The 25370-nt window shown below is 37.8% G+C and overlaps 1 protein-coding gene across 1 annotated transcript in view; it reads right to left on the bottom strand.

Moving 5' to 3' along the window:
* Zdhhc13 (zinc finger DHHC-type palmitoyltransferase 13) overlaps positions 1-25370 on the bottom strand; it is a 40562-nt gene that overhangs the window by 7929 nt on the left and 7263 nt on the right. The window contains exons 3-14 of the mRNA XM_055608366.1: positions 22842-22964; positions 21390-21467; positions 19879-20023; positions 18523-18587; positions 16757-16919; positions 16219-16344; positions 12538-12671; positions 9451-9551; positions 3713-3837; positions 2756-2818; positions 2052-2145; positions 298-381 (exon numbers count right to left, since the gene is read on the bottom strand). Coding sequence (XP_055464341.1) covers positions 298-381; positions 2052-2145; positions 2756-2818; positions 3713-3837; positions 9451-9551; positions 12538-12671; positions 16219-16344; positions 16757-16919; positions 18523-18587; positions 19879-20023; positions 21390-21467; positions 22842-22964 — 1301 coding nt within the window. The remainder of the gene's footprint in view (positions 1-297; positions 382-2051; positions 2146-2755; positions 2819-3712; positions 3838-9450; positions 9552-12537; positions 12672-16218; positions 16345-16756; positions 16920-18522; positions 18588-19878; positions 20024-21389; positions 21468-22841; positions 22965-25370) is intronic.

Raw genomic sequence — 25370 nt, 5'->3', positions numbered from 1 at the left:
CAGCACCTCCGCCTTTGCCTTTGCCTTTGCCCTCAGGCTGTTGTTTTCTATTCACAGGAGGACAAGTCTACATCAACACACTGAGTTTCTATATGACCACTCAACTTTACCCAGGAGCTCTTCCTAAGTACTTGAGTTACCTTTTCTTGCTGTTTCCCACTGTGAAGATTTTAAAGGGGTCCACTTCATTCTTTCACTAGGGGCATGGTTACACGTTGGGCAGAGTGTGTCAGACAAGGGCTCACAAGGAAAAAACTGGGTACGGTGTACAAGCTTGTAAAAATCATTTATACTTACAGACGAAAGATCCATATATGATCCAGTCACATACCATGGAAAGGGAAAGCAAGAAGAAGATGTAATGATGATGATTGCCAAAACCTGAATCAGAAAGAAAGAAAACATACTTAATATTTTCTTTTCCTAATGATTCCCCAGACAAGACTACTTTACTGTAAAAAAACAAAACAACAAAACAAAAAAACCTATGTAAAACAGAAACAAGGTTTGCTTCATTTTTTTTTTAAACGAATCAAGACAGCTCTGAGGAAGACAGATGTACATATTTACTAATATTCCCTAAATATTCCCTAACCTAAAACAAGACATTTTGCATAGAGCAACATTACCTAGGCAAAAACAGCTTTGGGCTTGTCTACACTACTAGTGCAAAGTAGCAGGCAAACTTACATGTGGTCTCTTTCTCACGGAATATGTTTAGGTAAGTACAATCTACAGACATTAAAGACTAACTTGAAAGGGAACAGAAACCGCAAATGTGAGGAATGGCCAATCTTGGTGGACATGCCAACCTTGGTGGATACTAGAAAACAGCAGAGGGGAAACCACGGCCCACAAAAAGGTTGTATAAAGAAGTGGTGAGGGTTAAAGATAACCAAACCCCTTCCTATAATCTGTTAGCCGCCTGATGGTGGAGGTGGAAGCATTTTGGTGCTAACAACATATATGCTCTTCAATGACCACTACATCAGTCTCATTTTCTTCTACATCAACACACTGAGTTTCTATATGACCACTCAACTTTACCCAGGAGCTCTTCCCAAGTACTTGAGTTACCTCTTCTTGCTGTTTCCCACTGTGAAGATATTAAAGGGGTCCACTTCATTCTTTCACTAGGGGCATGGTTACACGTTGGGCAGAGTGTGTCAGAATATTCAGTAGAATATTCAACAGAAATATTCAGTAGCATCAATACATACTGTAACAAGTGACCCTTGTTTATGATTATTAGCTCTGTTACTACTGTAGCCAAAGTCACTGGATTTCTCTGATTCCATAGTCTCACTTATAATAGCAAGAGAAGATAAGACCTCTTTCACTTCATAGGCCTGTGGTAACCAAACAGGACTACGTAGTTGTGGAAACACTGTCAAAAACAATTTGATAAATGTAGATGATAGATGGGTCCCTTACAACTGTTTCCCTGATGTTCTTCAATCTGGCTAGCATGATGTCAATCATCTAATCTTTATGACAGAATGGTACCCAAGCATCATCCAGCCATCTTTCCCAGGAAGAAAAGAGAACATCAGAATGTATCCCTGGCCTGCATCCTTCAGTTTTTCAGGGGGATAAGTGCAAACCCCTACTGAAGATAGTCACAGCTCCTTCTGTTAACTTTGGTTCTGCCTCCCACCTGAGCATTAAGGGAGGCTGGTGAAGGTAAGAAAGGTAAGTCACAATGTAAGGCAAGAGTGTGATATCTGGAGTGAAAACTAATACTGCAGAGATGATCTGAATTATTTACACTCTTTGCTCTGAAATGCAGATAGTAATAACAACCTCACAGATGTGTTCTGATCAAATCAGACACCACATATATTTCATAAACTCTAAAATACTACACAAATGACAATAATGGGCATTAACAATCTATTAACTATCTTCCAAAAGTATTACTGTAAAGATTATTGAAGAGGAGCTACAAAATGGAGACCCTGGATGGCCTTTCATTTCTTTCTAAGTCACACACATAACTAAACATACGCTTAACTTCACCAATGAGGTAAGTGAAAAATTAAGTCTCTCACCTATACAGCGTCCAGTCCAAAAGCAGTGCTGATCAAATCGAGCCACACAAGAGTTACACACATGGCAATGGAGTGACCTTAAAGGCTTCCTTATCTGAGGAGAATTAAAAAAGTCCTAAGCAAAAATGGTCTTTGGTAAAAATAGATCGTAAGCAAAACTTTAATTTTATGTCATAGAAGACTGGCACAAATAATCGTATCTAGATGACTCTCCCACACAGAAGCTCTGAATGTTTATTTCTGTACATGATAGGAACAAGCCTTCACTCAGAAAGAGCTGAATTCAGAGACTATTCATGCTGGCTGAGAGAAACACAGGCAGTGACACATTCGGCCTAAAAACGGGAATGAGAAAAGGGAAATCTCAGCTCCATTTCAGGTTCATCCGAGCATATACTCCCTTCTCCTAAGCCTGAACCCAACTGCAAAACCAGAAGTTTCAGTATGTAGTTTTGATATAAGGTGTCTTGGATTTACAGTGAATTCTAACATACACATCATGACAGGAAACACAAATAAAAAGCACTACGGATGATTTACAGAGTGACTAACCACAGGGAGATATTCCTTCATATGCTCGTGATGGAAAACTGTCTCACAGAAATACAAAATCAGAAGCAGGTAAGAAGAAAAGTGTATACAAGTGCCATGAAGATCTGGCAAATGCTTCCTAAGCAAACAAAGTACTGACAGAAGAGACTCACAAGACACGATGTGCAAAATGTTCTCAAGTCCAGGCATCCAGTCTCTGCAAGGGTGACGATATTCTGAAAGAGAAAGCAGCTGGGTGCATCTGACTGGGCAATATTACATGTGGTTGTGTGCCGTTCTCACAGCTTTCACTCTACCTCCAGCTTCAGAAATAGTCAGGACATCAATCTGGAATACTCCCAACCCAATCGTTCTATTCTTGAAATAATGTGACTTTTCAAGGTGGTGTTTCAAGCAGTGGCTAAGAAATCTGACTGCATAAACATTATATTCCCATACCCCTTACCATCTTTTTACAAATGGCACACACTTCCCAGTTACGGCTTGCTAGGACAAAAACATAAACTCATGCATATATACACACCACTCATCAAAAAAGAAAAGATTTATGGATAAGCATCCAAACTGATTGCTGCAAGTAAGAGGCTTGGGTCTTTCAGGACAGACTGTAGGTAGTAGAAGAAAAGATTCTCCTTAACTTCCAAACCCCAACAGCAACTGCAAATAGACCATGTCTCTGGTAACTTTACATTTGAGGAAGGAAACGGTGTTATCTCCTCAGCTATTAGGAAGAAGGAACCCACTAAACTCTGGCATCATCACTCCTTCACGGAGGCAGCATTCAAGACTAAATTTGTAACAAAAAGGGAGCTCAAACAACAAACGTCCAGTTGAACAAAGTTTGATGGGGTATCACTTTTACAGGAATCAGATGTTTCTAAAAACCCTGTATACAAATAAACAAGTGTAATTGTGCAGAGACACCATTTTGATGATCTAATCAGCTCACATTTAAGCGGTACCTATTAAGTGGCAGACATTACAGATGCAGCTATGCCAAAGATCAACATGACTGGAACTCTCAGGGAAAAAAAAAAATTAAAAAATAAAATAAAATAAAATAAAAATAAAAATAAAATAAATAAAATAAAATAAAATAAAATACTCACCACTTTCCTCTCTTCCTCAGAAGCCTTAGTGAAGCCTGGATCTGTTGCCCAAGTCTTGTAGAAAAAATAGAGAAAGGCTATGATGCTGAAAATAAAAGCAAAATAGAAAGGGCTGCCTGATGCATGTTAAAACCTCGTTAAGGAATATAGCAGACCTCTATTGAGAAAAGCATCATATGTGATGTAAGCAAATGTTATCATTGTCCCTATGAACCTTTCTTTCCTGCATTCTGCCCCCAACCTCCCTATGTACACATACCACCCACAGGATCAATTTTCTAATCCTACAGAAGTCTGCTCCTAGTTAGTCAATAACTACTGCTTCTTCATTATTGAAGCCCATTTTAAATACTAACAAAAGCAGCCATCATTCTGAAGACTGGAAAACTTTTCACAGTATAGCTGTGATTTTCCTCAGATCATCCAGAAAAATATTCTCTGATCAGTCTCACAAGACCATTTGAAGAAATGCAAGACTTGGGTCAGAGATTTCAATGTACTTTCCCTGTAAAGAAGATGAATACCTGCATAAGTTTAACCAGAGCTTAGCAACTTGACCTTGTAACTGTTCTGAATTAAAATTTGCCCTCCCTGCAAAATGAGTGTACATTACACACTAATTGAGAAAGATAGGTAACACAGATGCTGAAAAAGATTACAAGGATTAAAAATTCTGTACTTTAAAATGTTTTTAAGTGGTACTTTTTAGAAATACAAGGTACCATTTTGCTCCAGAATAGAAATGAGTATGCAGTTAATAAACCACAAAGACAGTAGTAAGCTAGGCCTTGCCTAATGTAAATATTATTGGCCTGACACAGTAACTATTACAAGGTGTTACCAAGCTACTTTGCATTAACTTCAGAATAGAAAAGGAGACCATAAAACAGATGCTCAATTCTTATTCAAAGCATGGTTCAATGACCTTCAATACCAGCTTGTTGGAAAAACTGAACTCTGAGCTGATGCCAACACTGGGAAGGCTGAGGCAGGAGGGTTCTGAGTTGAAAACAACCTGGGCTACAGAGGTAGTTCTATGTTAGTCTGAGCTACTTAGTAATACTGTCTCAAAAAAAAATGAAATGAAACTAAATGCAAAGAAAGTGGGGAGGGAGGGAAAGAAAGAAAAAGAGAAAAAGGATGGACAGGAAGTGAGGGAAGGAAGGCGGGAAGGCAGGCAGCTAAGTTCAATTTCTGATCTCACACTACACCTACAGTACTAGACTAAATTTAAGGAGCTCTCCATGGATCTCATCCCACACCAAAGTTTGAGAAACACTGACCTAACCCAGAGACTAGAACAAACATATCTGGTTTAGAGAGGCAGAATGAAGCCTGCTGGCTAACTGTGCTAGCTAGTTTTATGTCAACTTGAGAAAAGTTACAATCATTTGGGAAGAGGGAACCTCAGTTAAGAAAATGGCCCACCAGACTGACCTATGGTATATTTTATTTCCTTGACTGATGATTGCTGTGGGAGGGCCCTGCCCTCTGTGGTGCTACCCAGAGGCACCTGGTTCTGGTGCTGTAGAAAAGCAGGTTGAGCAAGCCAATAAACAACACCCCTTCATGGCCTCTGGATCAGTTCCTGCCTCCAGGTTCCTGCCCTGACTTCCATGGAAGATGGACAACAAGCTAAAAGCTGAAATAAACCCTTTCCTCCTGAAGCTGCTTTTTTTTTTTCCTTTTTTGTGGTATTTTATCACAGTAACAGAAACTGTTTATCACAGCTAACATATAAAGGGGGCTAGTTTTAAGGAAGAGCTAGAGGCCAGATAAGTTACACAGAACTGAATTTTAGCAAAGCTTACTTTGAACGAAGTAAGAGGAACACTTGTAAAGGATATACGAGAAGACTTTTTGTTAAAAATTAGATCCAGTTTTTCTCCACCGTGTCCTGATAACTTACACATTACACTCTCAAAATTCATTTGGTTCAGTCATTGGGTAGTCCTATAGAGTAAGGCATCTGAACTTGGTGTCTCCACTGATTATCTTTAAGACAAACCCTAGGAGCATCAATATTTCCTCTCCCAAGTAACAGGAATTGTACTCTTAGCCATCACATGAAAGGCAAACAGACTGCTTACTTCCTCATAACTACACTTTCAACCACCTCTTCCAAAGCCAAACTTTTAGGATGCCTAAGTCCTAATGGCCTTCAAGACTCAATTTTTTGAGGATCTGACACCTTCACACTAATGCACATAACATAAAAATTAAATAAATTATTTAAAAAAAGACTCAATTTTTTCTCTTTCTTATCTTTTCAGATTTGTAGAAAGACTTAATTGTTTCCCAAACCCAGGAATGCTCTCTTTACGGCACTTAGACTTTAGAATACAGGCATTTGTAGATGTGTTGGCTTCCCTTGTAAGTTGGTGACTCTACTGAAAATGCAAGGCTAAAACCTGCTCTTCTAGAACATGACCAACTGACTTCATTCTTTGGATACTGTAGTCTACACTACTGCTCTCCTCTAGATTTGCTCTATATATTCCTGCACTTCTTCAATACATCTCATTTATCTCTCTATCTCGGGATTTTCAAGACAGGGTTTCTCCGTATAGCGCTGGCTCTCTCTGTAGACCAGGCTGGCCTCAAATGCAGAGATATACCTGTCTCTGCCTCCTGAGTACTAGCATTAAAGGCATGAGCCACCACAGCCTGGCTACATTTACTTTTGAATGGCTCTAGAGTGACAATGTCATTCCAAATGATCATTTTCCAGTATTTGAAATGGGGAAATAGTGATGCTATCTTCAGGGCAGCAGCAAAACCCTTCCCTACACAGTAGTTTACTAGCCATGCTCCTTTGCTTGTATTATCTACCATTTTTCCAAAAGAATAGAATTCAAGAGGGCAACATACTTTGGGTATATAGTGACAGGCTGCTGTCCTCTGCCTGGACACTCAAGTCCTTGTACTACAACTACATCAGAGTAGGACAGCTTTCTTGACTCCTTAGTCACCAGCCATACCAAACCTTCATTTAAAGCTCCCAAGTCTTTATTTATTCTTTTCTCTCTGTATGGTGCTAAGTATCAAACCCAGGGTTTGTGCTGGACCCGAGCTCACTGTGTAGCCCAGGCTAGTCTCAAGTTTCCCATTCTCCTTTGTCACCTTCCAAGCACGGTGTATATCAGCACAGCAAGCTCCTGATTCTCCACTACTTGATCTAAAAACTAAGCCATATCCACAGCTGACTCTGAAATCATATGGGCTTCATACATATCCAGCACTTAGACCTAAGTAGTGCCAGTATCATGAAGGAAACATTCAGTGGTTCATCATCTCTTTCCCAAGTCTTAATTGAAGCTTGAGTCATTATTAAGGTCCTCTTTCCTTTCATCCAGTCCCTTTCATAAACTTGAAATACATTACTTACTGAACACATAAAAGAACCCAAAGAAAGAGATTACTGAGTTATCCCAAACACAAAGTATTATTTACAAATACCAATTATGCAATGGGGACTATGTACGGCCCTGTAGACAGTATAGTAATCCTTGCAGGCATGCCAAAAGCTTGGTACTATATATGTCCCCAACTGACACAAAAAGAATTGGTCAAGTAACCTGCCCAACGGTACATTAACAACAACAACAACAACAAAAAGGTTACCTTTGTGAGTGATTACCTCTGCCTATCTTGTGGGAGACTGGGGTTCAAATCCCTGACAGGGAGGAAAGCTAGCCTTTACACTGGCTACAGTAATGCATGCCTATAATCACAACACTCAGGAGACATATCTCAGTGAGTCTGAGGCCAGACAAGTCAACACAGTGAATTCCAGGGAAGCCAGGACTACAAAGTGAGACCTCATGTGAAACAAACAAAAGAAATTTAGAACCGTGATGCCTGACAATAGACACTATTTTACAGTGTTCTTGACCCTTCTCCCATAACAGATCACGAGCTGTGGAACAGAAAGCCCAGGTTAATCCTAATTGGCAGCCCTAGCACAGCAAGTCTAAACATTTGGGCTATGTCTTTACAGGACAATCCCAGCAGCATGTAACACTCAGCCTGGAAAACAGTAATCTTGAGTGAGGTATGCCACCTACTGGCACACATGCCTTCACAGCAGCTTGTTCAAACTGGTGCCTCCATGCTCAGCATGTGAGTGACATATTCCATAGCATTCATCTTGACATCTTAAGATTCTATCTAGCTACGAAAATCAAATCTCCTAATACACCTTCACAAGTATCAAGCAGTTCCTAGGTACAGCCAAGTGCGAATTTCTGCAAATGAAATTAACTTAGATGGGATTATATGTCTTTTTATATTTTGATTCTGCAAAATCAAAATAATGTGACATGCAAAATCTGGAATAACTGGAGTTGCTTATACTTAAAAAAAATTAATCAAAAACCCCAATTTCAAAATTGTTCACTGTTACAAAAGTATCAGTCATGCCTTTTCAGCATAATGTCCACTGTCCTAACATCTGTGAACAGTGGGTCATCTGTAGATGATCTGGTAGGAGCTGTGCTGTGTGCTAAGAAAGCTCATATTAATTAAAATTCTCACCAAATCAGTAATTACAAGACAAAGGTAATTTTTTTAAAGCCCAGTGACATGTATGGTACTTACATTTTCATTTAGGTTAAAGGAAAACAATCCATATTAGAAATAAAGCTTAGAAACAGTAAAACAGCATTAAAGCAAAAACTTGGCAGAATGGCTGTAGAGTTCTGCACTCTGAAAACTCATTTGCCAATTCTATTTATTCCTAAGGGAAAGAGTCTTAAGTTTTCCTTATGTATTTCCTCAAGAAGCACCCTCTTCTTTCTTTTCAGAAATACAATTACCAGAAAGAGACAGCAAACACAGAATGCAAGACACTAAGATAAGGCACACTTCTTCCCACCACACTCCCTCTTGCCCTGTCACATTAGCAAAGCAGTACTACAATGCCTTCACAGGAAGAAGAGAAAGAAGGAAGTCTGTAAAGAGATGGGAGACTGCACATGTGTATGGGGTTACAAATGGATATAACCTAAATAGCATCCCCTCTTCAACTTCTGGGTGACTGGATCTGACCCATCAAGAGGACCTGAGGATCATATACCCCTGTACTGGACCTGGGATCCAATCCTCATGTAATTAAAAAATTCACTATACATAAGATGTTTTTGCCATTTTAAGCCACAGGCTGCCAGTCATGAGTAGACCGTAAAAGAATAAAATGTTCATGACTTGAATTTTTAAGAGAGACAAGAATGAAATATGGTAAACCATACGTTAGGAGTAGTTTTCTGAAATGTTTCCCATCTACTCAAAGCATGTTTAATGTTGCTGAGAATCCTTGCCTGAGATAATAGCTCTGTATTGCTTACCATTACCTAGGAAGCCATTTCCCCAGTCTCTCCCACACAGCCGATTTTGGTACCGAGAAGACATATCCATCAGTTGTAATTGCTGGCTAAGTTAAAAGAACTGCGTGACCTTGAAATCTCTCATAACATCAACATATTTTCACGAGCCCAAGTAAAACCACAGTGCACTCTACTCTCACTATATAAGAAGGGATACTGGAAACTACTGTCTGCAGAGCACCAGTTAGATATAACAGAATTAAGTATATTTAACAGTAAGTATTCAGCCAGAGTCAATAAATGAGTGTGCACATAAGTTGCATCGTTTTTTCAATAACAAAATCTGCTAACAATGGCATTACTGATTTTTTAAAGGAAATCAAGATATGCATTTCATTTAAGCTTAAAGGATATCAGGAAAGAATAAGAAGAACCAAGTCATAAATATCCAAAAAATGGAACTTAGCAGAAAGACTGTTGGTAAGTACACAAGGTTTTTATAGCCGACCAAAAACCTGAAAAAAAAAGGGTAAACATGTTAGCAAAGTAAGGTAATAGTATGACTTGTGCTAATCCAGTTCTAATTCCCCAATAACAACAAGAGTCACAGCAGCAGCAGCTTTCTTCCCTCTTATGTGTCAGTTTAACCTTTCACATGAGAAACTATACAAAAACCTTCCAAAAGTACATATTCTAGTTTTGCCAAGCTACTCATGACTACTTCATTCATAGCAACAATACATTTTCAATGAATAGGTTGTACTTTTATTGGGATATATCATTTTGTAGTTTTTTTCATATAATTTTTAAATACTCCAAAGTACAAAAATGTAAATACATGGAAATTCACCTTCATGTATAAGCAAGCTTTTGTTAAGAAGATAGCTCTGTATATGAAATAGCAGGTGAAGAAAACCTTTTTTTGTTTTTGTTTTTTTTTTTTTTTTTTTTGAGTTTTTTTTCAAGACAAGATTTCTCTGTGTATAGCCCTGGTTGTCCTGGATCTTGATTTGTAGATCAGGCTAGCCTTGAACTTACTGAAGCACTCTGACTCTGAGCTGGCTTGAGAAGAGGTCACAACCTGAAAATACTCAATGGCTAAAATGACAGTAGTCACCATAGCACTAACTCTCTCACTCCTATAACAGTCAACTTGATGTTCTTGTGTAATTTGTTCAAGAAGTCAGCACTGTAGTTTCAAAAGAAAAACATAAAAATGTCTTCCATATCAACCCAATATTCATAAACAAACATACTTTACCTAGATAGAACTTAAAATTTCTATCAGAAATGGCTAATGGTGGGCTACAAAAGGGGGTGGGGTGGGGGAAGAAGCAAGGGCTGGCAACTGGTACTTATGACAGGAACATTTGAAATATTTAGTTAAAAGAAAAAAAAATGCCCTAAGGACCATAGCTATAATTAAGGTAAAAGCATATCTGAGAAGAACCAAGGACCTCAACCTCAGACATCAGGTACATGCTGTTAGAATAGGTAAAAATGGAGTTTGCTGCAACCACCTCCACGTCTGAACTAAGATTTTACAAGGAAAAGGAGCATACTTGGTCTAACTAAATACTGCAATGAATTGTCAAATCTGCAAGTTTGTTATTTCTGACAGGTGTCACATAGCAGTCTGGATGAGGAAGTAACCAACTCTGCAGCCAAATAACAACAGAAGTATGCAGCTGCTTACCTCCATAAAACTGAAACTCTAGAGGAATATGAGAAAAATAAGGCAGGGTACCAACCTGCCATATGCATTTGACCCCTATCTGAAATATATTTACATGCCAATCATTGCAACTGAAGACCTCATGCAGTTATCAAACCAAAGCTATTCATATTATTATTCTTCAATAATTTGGATTTAAATAAAAACATACAAATAACTAAACAAAATGTTCCTGTTGTGGGTGATGACAAATTACTATCTAGCCTTTTACTGTGTCTTAAAAAACTAGAAAAACCTAATGACTGATTCCTGCTCGTTAGGCTTAAAATATACTCAAATATCCAATGGAAAAATCAGTATTTTTAAATCACGTTTTCTTAATCAGACACTTTTAGGTATATTGCTGTTTTTCAGAAATTTGGACTTTTAGTCCACATTTAAATTCTAATTTTTCTATACCTAGTGTTTGGGTTAATGACAAAAATTAGTGTGTGCTTATTCCAGAGAGTGCTGGTAGCAAAAGGCCTCTGGGATAAGCACTCACTGCCTCAGATGGCAGGCTGCTTCCTTCTAAATCTTCCCTAAGGATCATTATCATTGCACTGTGTCTCACTCGGTGAATGAGAATGTTCAGCAGCAGAAACAAGTCCTGCTTTTATGGGCTTTACATTATAGGAAGGTATGGTGAAGACAGTAAAGCATCAGGATGGCCTCACAAACGCTGGTTTGTGTCTGAACCCAGGCATGGGTGCCTTCTCCAGTTCCAAAAGGATCCAGTGTCATAACACTTGGGGCCAGGGCACCAGCAAGGTTAAGAGAATAAGGCTGTGTTTCAAAAGCACAAGAAGGTGGAGTACAATGTTGGGATGGAGAAAGGATGAGGGGCAGGGAGAGAATCTGGTTTTTATTCTGAGCATAACAACAAGCTTTAAGGATATTTTGACAAGAAAATGAGGCAGAAATGGATCTACTTTGACTGTTACATGGGGGTACATTACAGGGTTGAAGGCAGGAGACCAGCTAGGAAGCTTGGCAGGAAGTATTTATAAAGGGCTAAATGTTGGAAGTGAAGGCAAAGGGAGAATCAAGTATACAAGGAACTCAAGGATGACATCCACATTCATGTGAGGAACTGATGCCCTGTCACTCACGTGGGGAAGAGACTAGGATATGACATGACTGATTACAAGTATAGGTCATGTTCCAGATACTGTTCTAAGCATTTACATGCATTAGCCAGGAAGTGGGCATTATCATAATCATCCTCAGTTACAGATGAAGAAACTGAGGCACAGAGAAGGCGAATGGCTTGTTTGAGATCAGACTAAACCTGAATCCAGGCAATATGACTCATCAGTATAATCACGCATATTTCTCTGTGTGTTATTTTTAAAGAGAACTACAATGTATTTGCTACTTCATTACCTGTCCCATTATAATCAGGTTCCTTTAACTAAAAACCAGAAGCAGAAAAATAATTAGTGTAAAATTAATTTGAGTTAAAAGAGAAAAAAAATGGTGAAAAAAAGACATAAAATGGTTATAGAACTCTCTCCATCATTGACAAATTGAACGATAATGTATGACCCTCAATATTTATTTTCCAACAGTTGTCAGTTCAATCATATTACTGGGTTGAACAATTTGCTTTCAGCCCAAAGCTATGCTATTAAACCCTTTTTCTTCCACCATCTTGAGAATATTGTCACACAGTTTAGTAATATTTTTAGCTCAACATCAATCTGTGATACCAGCTGATCGAGAACAGAAATAAGCAGATACACTGGAAATGCAATAACCAGCCTTGCAAAGATTAATATACACACCTTGGAAACAAAGATGTCAGAAAAAACAATGCTACTAGAAGACATCCTTTTAAAAGCCAAGAATCTGAGTTGAAGTCCAGGATGTATCCAACAGCCCACAGGGTAATCATAGAGAGTATCAGCAACAGGAAAAGCTGTTGAGAGATTAGAGTTTTAGAACTTTATGGGTTATACCTCCTAATGATAATTAGTTCAGTACAAGAACTACTTTGTAAGTACAGAGTAACTTAACAGAAATAACAGATTTTTTTTCAAATTGCTGTCAAATTTAAAAATTATTGATTTATACACCTTAGAGACAACTTTATAAATTTGCTTAATGACATTTTGGTTTGTTTTTCTTTCCCTCAAAAATGACATTTTAAAAAGAAAACCGATAATTAAAAAATTCAAATTTTCAAAACTAATTGTTTATTTTTGAATAAAATAAATCAACTTAATAAACCAAGAATAAAGCAACTTAAGGGACTACCAAAATCAATATAATCAAGAATAAACTGAAGGGCTATAGTCACTGCATCTTGATCCCAACCTGGTATGACCCCTCACTAAGAATGCCAGAGAAACAGTTCTGAAAGGAGCAAGCTTGATTTGAAGGATGTGGACTTGTGAATGGCACCAGTGGAGATCCAGGAGGCAGTCTGTGCAGCAGGCTTACCATTTTTCAAGTCTTGAGAGTTATCTGCACATAGGTGGGAAAGTTGTAAATGAGCAACTTCCCCAAAACTGTGAGGGCAGAAGAAGAATCTTAGCCAACACAAATAGTCAAGGTTAAGAACAAAGCTGATTCCCCAAATGTAACCAAGAAAGACTGATTGGAAAGCCAGGCTGAAAACCTGGGAAAGAGGTTTCAGAGAAGCAGGAAAGAAAGAGGGGGTCATGGCGTTTGCTGGGGTGTGTGTGTGTCTCAAAGACTGAAATATTTCTTCAGGATGCTAATGACTGTGCTTACTCTGACAACTGAGCCAACAGGGCACTGGTACTGGGCTCCACATTTGAGCAACTCAATGCGCTGAGTTCAAGACTTCACAAAGCAAGGTGGGCTTTTGAGCAAAAAGGAAAAATGCACTTTGCCTTATTTGCTTCCATTTTTACTCCTATATCTGGGAGTAGATAATTTTAAATGGCATCAAGTCTTCAAAGTGTTTCCAGTTCTAACTTACTGACATAAAAATAAATTTAAAATCTATAATATAATTATAATCACAAAATAATTTTAGAAAATATTAATAATTAAATATAAACATCACAACTGTAAATCCTGGGACATAATCTTCTACAAGAGCCACACTATTCACTGCGGGACCCTGTAGCAAGGCTGTTCTACATATGGGAGACAATGAAGGGCTTTCTTTTTCTTTTTTAAAATATATTATTTATTTATTTATTATGTACACAGTGTTCTGTCTGCATGTACACCTGCACGCAAGAAAGAGACACCAGATCTCATTATAGATGGTTGTGAGCCACCATGTGGTTACTGGGAATTGAACTCAGGACCTTTGGAAGAGCAGCACTGAGCTTTAACCCCTGAGCTTTCTCTCCAGCCCCTTTCTTTCATGAAGCTGAAATTCCAGCTGGGAAGACAAATATCAAAGTACATAAAAAGATGAAATGTGTAGAGCTTAGCAGGTGTGCTAGCTAGTTCTAGGTCATCTTGACACAGGGTAGGTTATTTGGAAAGAGGGAACCTAAACTGAGAAAATGCCCTCACTAGATTGGCAGGTGGGAAGCCTGTGGAGCATTTTTAGTACTGATGACTGACATGGGAGGACCTAGACCACTGTGGGTGGTGCCAAAGCTGGGCAGGGGGTCCTGTAGGCCATAAGAGAGTAGGCTGCTCAAGTGAGGGATAACAAGCAAAATAAGCAGTACTCCTGCTGAGTACTACTTTGATAGCCTCTGCATCAGTTCCTACCTCGTTTCCCACCCTGAGTACCTGTCTGGACTTCTTTTGATGAAGGACTGTGAAGTGTAAGTTAAGTGAATAAACTTCTCTGCACCAATCTGCTTTGGTCATGGTGTTTTATTCCAGCAACAGAAACCCTAACCAAGACAGCAGGCGGCTGTCAGGAATTAGCACTTACTCTAGAATAACGGAGTCTGGGAGTCTGAGTCCATTTTCAAGGACTCATCTGATGGCCTAACATGGCATTGGTGACATGGTGAGAAGAGATCAAATTCTACATACAAATGAAAGGCAGGACCAAGCAGAACCATAGCAATATGAATATGGGGTCAGATAGTCAGAGCAGAAATTTGGAGTGCTACCTCCTGAGATGTGGAAGATGAGTGAAGGTGGGGAGGAAGAGAACAGGAATCCTGGTTTGAGCGTATTACACTACAGATGCTACTGTACACTTCCTGATGTGCTATACTGTGATGTCTACTGACAATGATTGCATGAGTCAAACAGGTGATTTAGTTTAGCAATCCAAATGGTCTATGCTGCAGAGAAGGTTGGGGGATGTCAAGATGCAGATGCCATTTAGGGGACGGATGGGTAGGAAAGAAGTTCTAGAAAAGAATCTTGGCATTCCTACTACTAAGAAGCTGGGGAGTAACCTCTCCCTCCTTCACCTCAACTGAAAACTATGCCTAGCACTCAGTGACTTTCGATGTAAAAATCTTGCATCTGCTAATCAAAATTATTCTGACAGTATAACTAGCATATTTGAGAATAAAAACATTATTTAACCCACTACCCATTTTATCAATGTGAATTACATTCATAACTATGGCTTAGTTTTCTTAGCCATTTATAAGAAAAAGCTGAAGTTCCTAGATCTTTTTTTTTTTAAATCTTTTATTTATTTTTTATTAATTACACTTTATTCATTTTGTATCCCCCCATAAGCCCCTCCCTCCTCCCCTGCTGATCCCACCCTCCCTCCCCTTTCTGCATGCATGCCACTCCCCAAGTCCACTGATAGGGGAGGTCCTCCTCTCCTTCTTTCTGATCTTAGTCTATCAGTTCTCATCAAAAGTGGCTGCATTGTCCTCTACTGTGGCCTGGTAAGGCTGCTCCCCCCTCAGGGGGAAGTGCCTAGATCTTTTTTTTTTAAATTGTTTAGCTTTAAGTTTAAACTTTAAATTCAGAACACTATAGAGAAGAATCGCTAAGTAAAAAAAAAAAAAAAAAAAAAAAAGTTACTTTCAATAGGAAAATAAATCTACAAGAAGACCAACAGGGCTGGACTAAAGTGGGATTAGTGAAATGATGAGGTCAGGTTCCAGACACAAATTGACTTTAGGACCAGCTGGAAGGAAACCAACATGGATACAGGGTAAGACTGACAGCATACACCACGACAAACAAGAAATATGCCACTATCTAAGGAGATTAGAAGGCTTAGTCACAGGTGGGCAGAACAAAAAGCCAGTTTTGATACCTCACATTGCAAATGTCTACTAGAGACTGAACTGGGCTCAAAAATCAAAGCCATTTTGCATTTCAATTCATTCCTTAAGTAATTAGCAAATATCCACCAGCTAACACACGGTGTGGTGCCTGAGAGTTAATGCTGAACAACCAGTGAAATGTTGTATTTCTTCCTTTGGGCTGGGGTACATGGGAATGATGCCATCAGCAGATCTACTGCAGCACAAAGTTTAATCTCTAGTCTTCTCTGTTGCCCTAACTGACAAAAGCTAACAGCTTCTGTCTGTTACATAGAATACCTCGCATTTGTGTAGCCATCTCCAAAGCCGAAGGTTTTTGTTGGCTCTCATCTTGGCTTCTGTTTTTAGCATGTGAATAATGAGCTGATTTTTACTTTGTATAGCCATATCAAGAGGTGTTTCTCCCTAAAAAAAAAATTATATTTACATTTTTGATACATTATAGGTATTAAAACTTTTCACCAGAATCATAGATTTGACACATTTATTCTAGGAGTAGCTATTATTGTTAATATTTATCTTGTGGCTTCTACAATTCAAATGAATAGCTACCATCCATTAAATATCCATCTGTTTTTGTTTTGTTTTTATTTTATTATTTTTTATTAATTACAATTTATTCACTTTGTATGCCAGCTGTAGCCCTCTCCTTTGCCCCTCCCAATCTCAACCTTCCTTCCTCTTCTCCTCCCTTGCCCCTCCCCCAGTCCACTGATAAGGGCGGTCCTCCTCCCCTTCCATCTGACCCTAGCCTATCATAAATATCCATCTTTTAACTGAAGATATAATAAACTAGAGAAGAAATACCAAGTCATACCTTAGCATTTCGGATGTCCAGGCTAGAACCAGCTTCCAAGAGCTTATCAACTGCACTGACATTTCCTGCTGTAACTGCCCAGTGAAGTGGAGTGTTCTGATGTGTTTTATCAACAACATTGAGAGAAGGATTAAACTTTAAAAGAAATCCAGTTGGTTCTGGCCTGTCTCAAAACAGTAAAAATAACACAAGGCATGAGTAGAGATGAAGATTTGAGGAGAAAATGCAAATACAGAAATTTTAAGGTTTGGGTATCATTTAACCAGTAAGCATTCTGAAGAACCAAGGGATTTCTCTTTAGAGTTCTATTCTAGTTATTAACATGAAAGATCAAATAAACAAGAAAGATAGTCCTTAAATGGCAGCCTGCTGTATCAATGCCATAATTTAGACAGCAATACTGGGGATAAAAAAAAATTTCTCTTCATGTTGTTGTTCTACTTAGTAATTAATATGTTTAAAAACTGTTAATTTAACCTTGGCCAAAATTAAATGCTATACAACTAAACACTAATTTTATCTTAAGCAGATAAACAAAAAGCTACCTTCACACTCTCTTTCTATCAACTACTAGGTACAGGTGTAAACATAGACTGGATATTCCTTTCCCAAATACTTGGGACCAGAAATATTTGTGCTTCCTTTAAAGGGTGCAGGTAGAGGAGATATTTTGTGATATCTGGTAGTCCTTAAGGACAAGTAGCAAATCTAAATTGAAATGTTTGCTTCATACATATAGCCTAAATTTATATTTTTAATGATGCTGTGTATTGTGTATGATGTGAAATTTCTATTAAAGATTTCATGTTGTCTAAAAGATTCCAATTTTGAACATTCAGGACTTAGGATTCTGAGATTAGAAGTGCTCAATTTTATGCTTTCCTGAAACTGATAAACTAAACTGGATATGGTGGTGCATGCCTTTAATCCCAGCACTTGGGAGGCAGAGTCAGGAAGACTTCTGAGTTTGAGGCCAGCCTGGTCTTCAGAGTGAATTTCAGGATAGCCAGGGCTACACAGAGAATCCCTGTCTCAAACAAAGAAACAAACAAAAGTGATAACCCAAAAAACAATGAATATTTTTTTCTTTACCATCAATACTTTCCCTTCCTTCAAGAGATCTACCCGATAAAAACAGTATCTGATTTCAACTACTCTATTAAGCTCTAACAAAATTCTGCCTACAGGGGCCCCTCTACATAAAAAGAAAACTGGGTTTTTACAACAAACCCTACTCCAACAAGAGGACTGTCAAGAAGACACAGACCTGGGGATTCAGTACAACGTTAGAAACAAATTGATAAAGAGAAAAGTGTAACATGCATGTGCGCACAAGGAATAATGACAGCTGGACCATATGGAGGGCATTAAGGACGTGTATTATGAGTATTATCTGATCGCATCCTGTAACAGACTCTTGTTACACACCAGGTCTATCAGTGTCTTCAGAGCAGTCAGCAAAAGCAGAGAACCTAAATTCACTGCTGTTAGAAAAGTGGGTTTATTATAGAGAGTTGTGATTATGAGGACACTTAAATGTGTCATCTTTTCAGGTACAAAAGAAGAATCAGTCAATTAATAAGCATACATTAAGGAATAGCAACTTTCAACCTTTCCATCAAAGCTACCAAGAGAAAAAGAAATGTAGTGCAATGGTACAACTCTTCAGCATGCACTAGCATCTCACAGACCAAGATACTTGCGATTATATTTACAGAAAACTCATAGGAACCAAGAAGCATACTGACAGGATCCATGACACTTACCCAATTACTTTGTAAGCTGATAACATGAGAGGTGTCTGTCCATTGACATCTGTCATATTCACACTCTAGTAAAAAAGGAATCAATTAGCAAAATTGTGAACATAATAAAGTTGCATTTCATAGTAGATAAATACGTTAACATATCCAGCCCCATCACTCTCTACAAAAAATGGTTCAAATATTATTTGTGTTAAAAAAAAGTGTTTTGCTTTTACAGGATAAAAATCCACAGATTGCTACAAAATATTTTAAAGGAGAATCAGAATATATGATATAGTGTGTCTATGATGTGAAAGGAAAATGGAATATAGTTGATAATCACCATCAAAAATGTCAGAGATCTTGAAGTCATCTAGTTTAAATCATGGACATGGATTCAAGCTCCCATTTATCCAGTAATAGTGCATTACCTATTTTCAAAATCACTTCTCTTTTTTGCACTTGCTTCAAATAGTTATTAAGCAAGAAAAATTCAACTCTTTATATTTTATAGGAGAGGACAATGGAAATCATGTTTCAATAAGGATATAGTACTTTCACAAAATAAGGCTATGTGTTCAGTGCAACAGTGCTCTGAAGTCAAAGTGTTTAAAAGCTTTTGACTTTTAAGTCCTGACAATTCTTAAGGCCATGAAGAAACAGAACTTGGGAAGAAGCACAAAGCTCTCCTTTCTCAACTATCTTCCTAAATGAAGCCAGGGGGTCATAATTATTTTACTTCACTGAGCTGTCTGAGACAAAGTGCTTTTAGAGGGAGAACAATCAATCCAATGGCATTTGTACAAATATGTTTCCAAACCCATTCCAAAGACTACTAATACACAAACCATCTTGCTGTCAGAACACACTCCAGCAAGCAGAGCTGACAGCAAAACTTCCACTGCTGATGGCCTATAATTTAACCTGTGCTCTGAAGGATGTCATTTTCATGGAATTACTAAGACAACAATAAATGAGACCCACACATTCAAACTGGCCTCCCATTTGAGCCCAAATAATGAAAGCAAATGATGGCTTAATAGTGATCTGACTACCATTTCTACACTCAAGCAGAAGAAAAATATAGGCTTTGAGGTCATGTTTTTGAAAAAACTCTGAAAATTACTGGTTTTGTAAGAAAAACTATTATAGGCTTACATGTTTCAGATACATTAAATGATGCTGAGCTAAAATAACCTGTCTTTCTCCCTCTAATGAAACAAAACCACCAGTGCTCAACAGCTACATTGGCTGTTAATTCTGAGTATATGGATATCCACTGACTTCCAGTTTAAAACTGAGGGTAAACTAGGGCCAATGATCTGCCTGATATTTTCAGATTACACTAACTGGAATATAAGGCACATTCAAACATACCTGTCCCTTTGAGATGAGATATGCTATGATGGGCATGTGCTGAAAGAGGACTGCCAGATGAATGCTGCTGAATCCCTCTCCATCAATCAGAGTGGGGTCTGCACCATGCTGGAGCAATAATATGACCATAGGCAAATGTCCTTGTCTATAAACAGAAAATTTCCCACAGTGTTATATTTTGTAGAAGTAGAATTCATGCAGAAAAACAGAAACTACCTAGGAAGAAGTTATACGACTGACTCTAAGACATGAAAGATTCTGGCTGGACAAAAGTACTTTTTTTTTTTTTTTCAATAGGAAGGTGTTTTAAATACTGGCAGTTGTACAAGTGTCTTTTATTCTTTTTTAAAAAAGTTATTCTTATTTATGTATAGGAGTGTATATGCACACATATGTGTGCATGCCAGAGGAGGCCAGAAGAGGGTGTCTGATTCCCTGGAGCAGGAGCTACAGGCGATTGTGAACTACGTCTAAGGTAGAGCTATGGTCTTCTGCAAGAACAGCAAGTGCTCTTTACCTCTGGGCCATCTCACCAGCCCCAAATGTCTTCTACTTAAATATTCCAACTCAGAATTACAGGATCATGCTTGGGGCAAATGATAAACTTGATAACTTTGCAATCTAAATGAAACCTTAGGCTGCTATAGTATGTGCAAGCAGTAATAGCAAATGACTAATGCTAACAATGATGACTTTAAAACTCTGCAGGCTTCACTGATGTTATTGAAACTAAAACATAATCATGAGCTACAAATATTATAGTATAATTTAAGACTATGGATATATCATGAAAATATTTAGAATCATATATAAATCCATATACCCAAACATAACTAATTTTCATGGAGAGTAACAACATCAGTAGCTTGAACCTAAATCCTTAGGTTCTTCAAAACTCTTGCAAATGGAGGAAAATTTAGCTCTCTGACTTTTAGTTATAATTAACTGTTTGCTTTAATTATAGCCTCACCAAGCAGAGTGAGTTAGGCAGAAAGATTTATTCCATTAGCTATTGAAGGTCAGTGCACCTCACTGCAAAGAAGAGGCTGATATCATAAGAGTTATGGTAAGCTGGCCTACTCAAGATTATCCTGCATCTACTTCAAAGGAATATACCAATTTGATATTAAAAGATAGAGATATAATTTACTTTTGAGAGAAAAATCAATCTCCTTAAAAGAGCACTACACTGAATTTCTAAATGAGCCACTAAGGTTGAAGATTTAGTTTACATTTGCACTACTGCTTCATTCATACAAACCAAACAGAAATGTTCATCCCAGTTTCAAAACAGAAATTCCAACACATTTGAGTCTGATCATCATAATGGAGCTCAGCACCAAATGTTAAAAACGACTCTTCTGGAAACCCTACAGCAGGACTTTACTTTGGGTTCAGGGGTGAGGGCAGAGGGAACAAAAGAAAAGCAACCCATTCCCTTGCCTGCAGCTGAGGTTATGGCTTGCTGCCAGCAGACACAAATGGCATAACTTCAGCTTTGAAAGACTTACCGGACAGCCCAGTGAAGAGGAGTTGAATTTAAGTCACCACCCAACTGATCTATCACAGCACCTTTGGAAATATAAAACCTGTTAAAAACAATGAAAATTAAGACGTGAAATTTAAGACTCATATTGAGAAAGAAAAAGCTTTCTTATCCCTTCCCCTCCCCTGCAAGACAAGGTCTCATGTATTCCAAGCTGACCTCAAACTTGCTAGGTAGCCAGAGATGAACTTGAACTACCTTCTGATCCTCTTGTCTCCACTTCCTGAATGCTGGGATTACCACACCTAATTTTTATGTGGGCCTGGGATCTAACCCAGGGCTCTGTGTCTGCTAGGCAACCAACCCAGTCCAACTTTTTCTTAGCACTACATGATAAAACAGAAATTATAGTAACTCTCCTGAAGGGCCCAAATGTAAAGAAGCCTCGTAACTATGTATGCATGACCGCAGTAGTCTAATCTCTGGTGAAACACTTAACAATATATACATAATTATTTCTGCTATAATTAGCATTTCACTACCACCCACAAACCCAGAACATCCTAATGACTATAGCACTCTTAAACAGCTTCAAAGTAGAAAGAGAAAGGTGAGATTATATCATTTTTAACAGTTCAAATTTAGAAGTAGTGTGTGGGAATGAATTCTTAAAGCAGTAGAAAGTGAATATAAAATCATTTTAGACAAATTAAAAATTATAAATGTTCTATTTTGGGAACACAGGGTATGAGATACTGTATACAGTGAACCTATAATGTAATGAGAACAATTTTCTTTTCTAATTTAGAGGTATACTTCCTTGCTTCAAAGGTGCTTCACATATTACACTCTCTAAAGAATATACCATGAATTTGCCTGTCAGCGTGATGTGTTTAAAGATTTTAAAGTAGTAATTTTTAATTTTTTAAGACTCAAGGATTTTACACATGCAGTCCTCTGAGATGAAACATACATGCAAATCCTTACAGCCACTATCATTTTATACAGTAAAGTAGAAACTGTTATGCCAAACAACAATGGGTAGGTAGCAGGGCTTTCTCTATGGAAAACTATACAAATCATTACATGCTCATTCCAAACTATATTCCACATTTAACTTTTTTCAAAGTCTAAGTGTCTTTCTATTTCTCCTGATGTTATAACACAAAACATTTCAATGCTTCTTTTAGAATTATCTGCAACTTTTATCCTGAGAAAGTTTGCAATGTTATTCTTTTCTTTTCAAAACACACCTCCTTCTACTTATTAGCCTTTATCTTTATGATGGGTTCCCTTTATGACTGGTCCTCTGCAACTCTCTGTTAACTGATGTGTGGCAAATTCTAGGTGCTCATTTACAATAGAAGACTACAGGTGGCCCAACACACACACACACACCAACACCAACACTAAAAAAACAAAACAAAAGAAAGTTCTAGAACCATAAAGACCAGTTCATGCACACATTCCACCTTACTTTACAAGCTCCAGCCTATTGTTAATAGCAGCCCAGTGAAGAAGAGACACATTTTCTCTGTCTGGTTGTCTAACATCATATCCTGCTTCTACCAGCTCTTTGCATCGTTCAAAAATTCCGTATCTTAAATAAGAAAAAGAGAAGCACAGTTAATACCATTACAATAATTTTGTATGTCAAAAATTTTCCCTTTTACCATAACCTTTTTAAAAAAAAAATATTTTAATACAAACAACTTTTTAGTTAACATGGAAATACAAAGCAGCTCTCCCTCCGTATCCCTGAAAAGTTGATTCCAGTATCCCTGCAGATGCCAACATCTGTGCATCTGTTCAAATACTTTACATGATACAGTGTCATATATAATTATGCTTATCTTACCACATACCTTAAGTCGATTATAGGTTACTTGTATAATATAGATGCCATGTAAACAACTATCATACCATATTGTAAAGGCAATCATAACAAAGTTTTAAAATTCTATGACTGTATAGTGCAAGTACAGGTGCAGTCAGTATTTCTTGAAAACATTTTGAACACAAGACTGGTTGAAACTGTGGCTGCTGAATTCCACAGTGGAGAATTCTTAGCAAGGTCTAACTCTAATTTGTGACAAAGGATCCACACTGTAAAGCCAAACAAAATTAAGCTCAGTGTACTAACGGATGGATTAATCCAGGTGGAGCTGAAGCAGACTTTCTTAAGCTTAATATTCACACCTGCCTTCCTTCGATAATTTCATTTGTCTAAGAACATATGGTCTTGGCTCTTGACTACAATCTTATCTCTAAAGCAAACTACACCTATGCAACTACTTTACAATGTAAGTGAAACCCTGAAAAAGCAAACTTGGAATGGGATAAATTCAACAAGAAATGGCCAGGATGTAGACCCAGGCAAGGAGGGAATGATGAGTCCTTCCTGGAGAAACAAAAACATGACAAAAATGCTGCATTTTAAGGAGGGAGGGCATTCTGGAAAGAAGCATGTACAAAAAGCGAGATATGAAATACTACATAGATGTCCAAAGACAGAATCAACTTAGCAATGATGAGCATAATACAATAGAGAGGGAAGGGTAGGAGGCAAGAGCATACAAGGTTGGGGAGACTGTAAGTTTATGTACAGTTCAGTGGGAAACCAAGAAAGTACCTTGAAAAGAAAATGGCAACATGGAAGCAGCTATATCAGTGTAAGAAGAGTTCAGAGACCAACATGGGAGTGGTAACAGTGAATACAGGTAAGAACCTAAAGTGTGAGGCAGACAACAGAAACAGAAAAGGTGAGTCTAGCAGATACTAAATCTGCTGAAGTATTTTTTCTAATGCTTCCATAACTTAAAAATCATTTATAAGCAACATTTGTTTTAACAGAAACTAACCATAACACATATTTTTATCACTTTCTCTGAAACGCATTTCTATTTAGAAGAACCTGAAAATTTCAGTTGGCCCTCAGAGGTCAAAACTCAAATCAACTGGCAGTACTTTTCTATGGTATTATATGAAAATGTTTCTTCTTGATAAAAATGTGCATGTGCCTCCATAGCTTTTTAAAGAGTAGAGGCACACACATGACACTGCTAAGTCCAAAGAATATGTGGAAGCTTCTGATGATGGCACAGCATCACAGCTATATAATCCATCCTTCTAAGGTCACCTTGGACATTTTACTGGGAAAGAGTATTCCTTTTATTTGAGAAACATAAGCAAACACATTATTGGTTATATAGAACGTTTGTCTCTCTGTTCCCTTCTCCTTCCCAAATATCTATCTAAAGCAGTGCTCAACCTGTGGGTCATGACCCCTTTGGGGAGGGACTCTTTTACAGGGGTCACCTAAACCATTATAAATATCAGATATTTAAATTACAACTCATAACAGTTGAAAATTACAGTTATGAAGTAGCAACAAAAATAATTTTATGGCTGGGGGTCACCACAACATGAGGAACTGTATTAAACAGTCTCAGCATTAGGAAGGTTGAGAACCACTGGTCTAAAGAGATCTATACAATGACTTGAGAAGGTCTAAGACCTAAGGGAAAGATAAGTTCTTACTGGCTTCCCTGATGTCTAGCATTTGGCACAACAGAGCTTTTCTGGTAACATAGACATTTTGATGTTTCTATTCTGATTAAAGCTAATGTTCCCATTAAGAACACTCATCTTAATGGGACAGCAATACAAACTATCAAATAATATTCACCCAAAGTAGTAGACCTGGGGTCTTTAAACTAACATTATATAAATTGGTAATCAGAATACTCAGGTAATTGTCAATATATGAATAAATATTACTTAGTGTTAAGGCTAAATAGGGTTTTACAAAAAATGATTCAAAGATAGTTTGGTAATACCAGTTCTTTCATAGTGATTAGATAAGTGTGACTTAAAATTTTCAAATTCATTTCTATTTTCAACACAAGAAACAGACCCATTATTTGTTTCAGGTGTAGAGTGAAAATTTTGGTTTCTTTAAAAACTAAGGTATGTTATGTGACTATGTTTTGTGTGTGTGTGTGTG

Source organism: Psammomys obesus, unplaced genomic scaffold, assembly GCF_907164565.1.
Source record: "Psammomys obesus unplaced genomic scaffold, mPsaObe1.curated_primary_1811, whole genome shotgun sequence".
Taxonomy (NCBI): Eukaryota; Metazoa; Chordata; class Mammalia; order Rodentia; family Muridae; genus Psammomys; species Psammomys obesus.
Note: the sequence above shows the minus strand (reverse complement) of the source record. Positions and strands in the feature narration are given on the sequence as shown.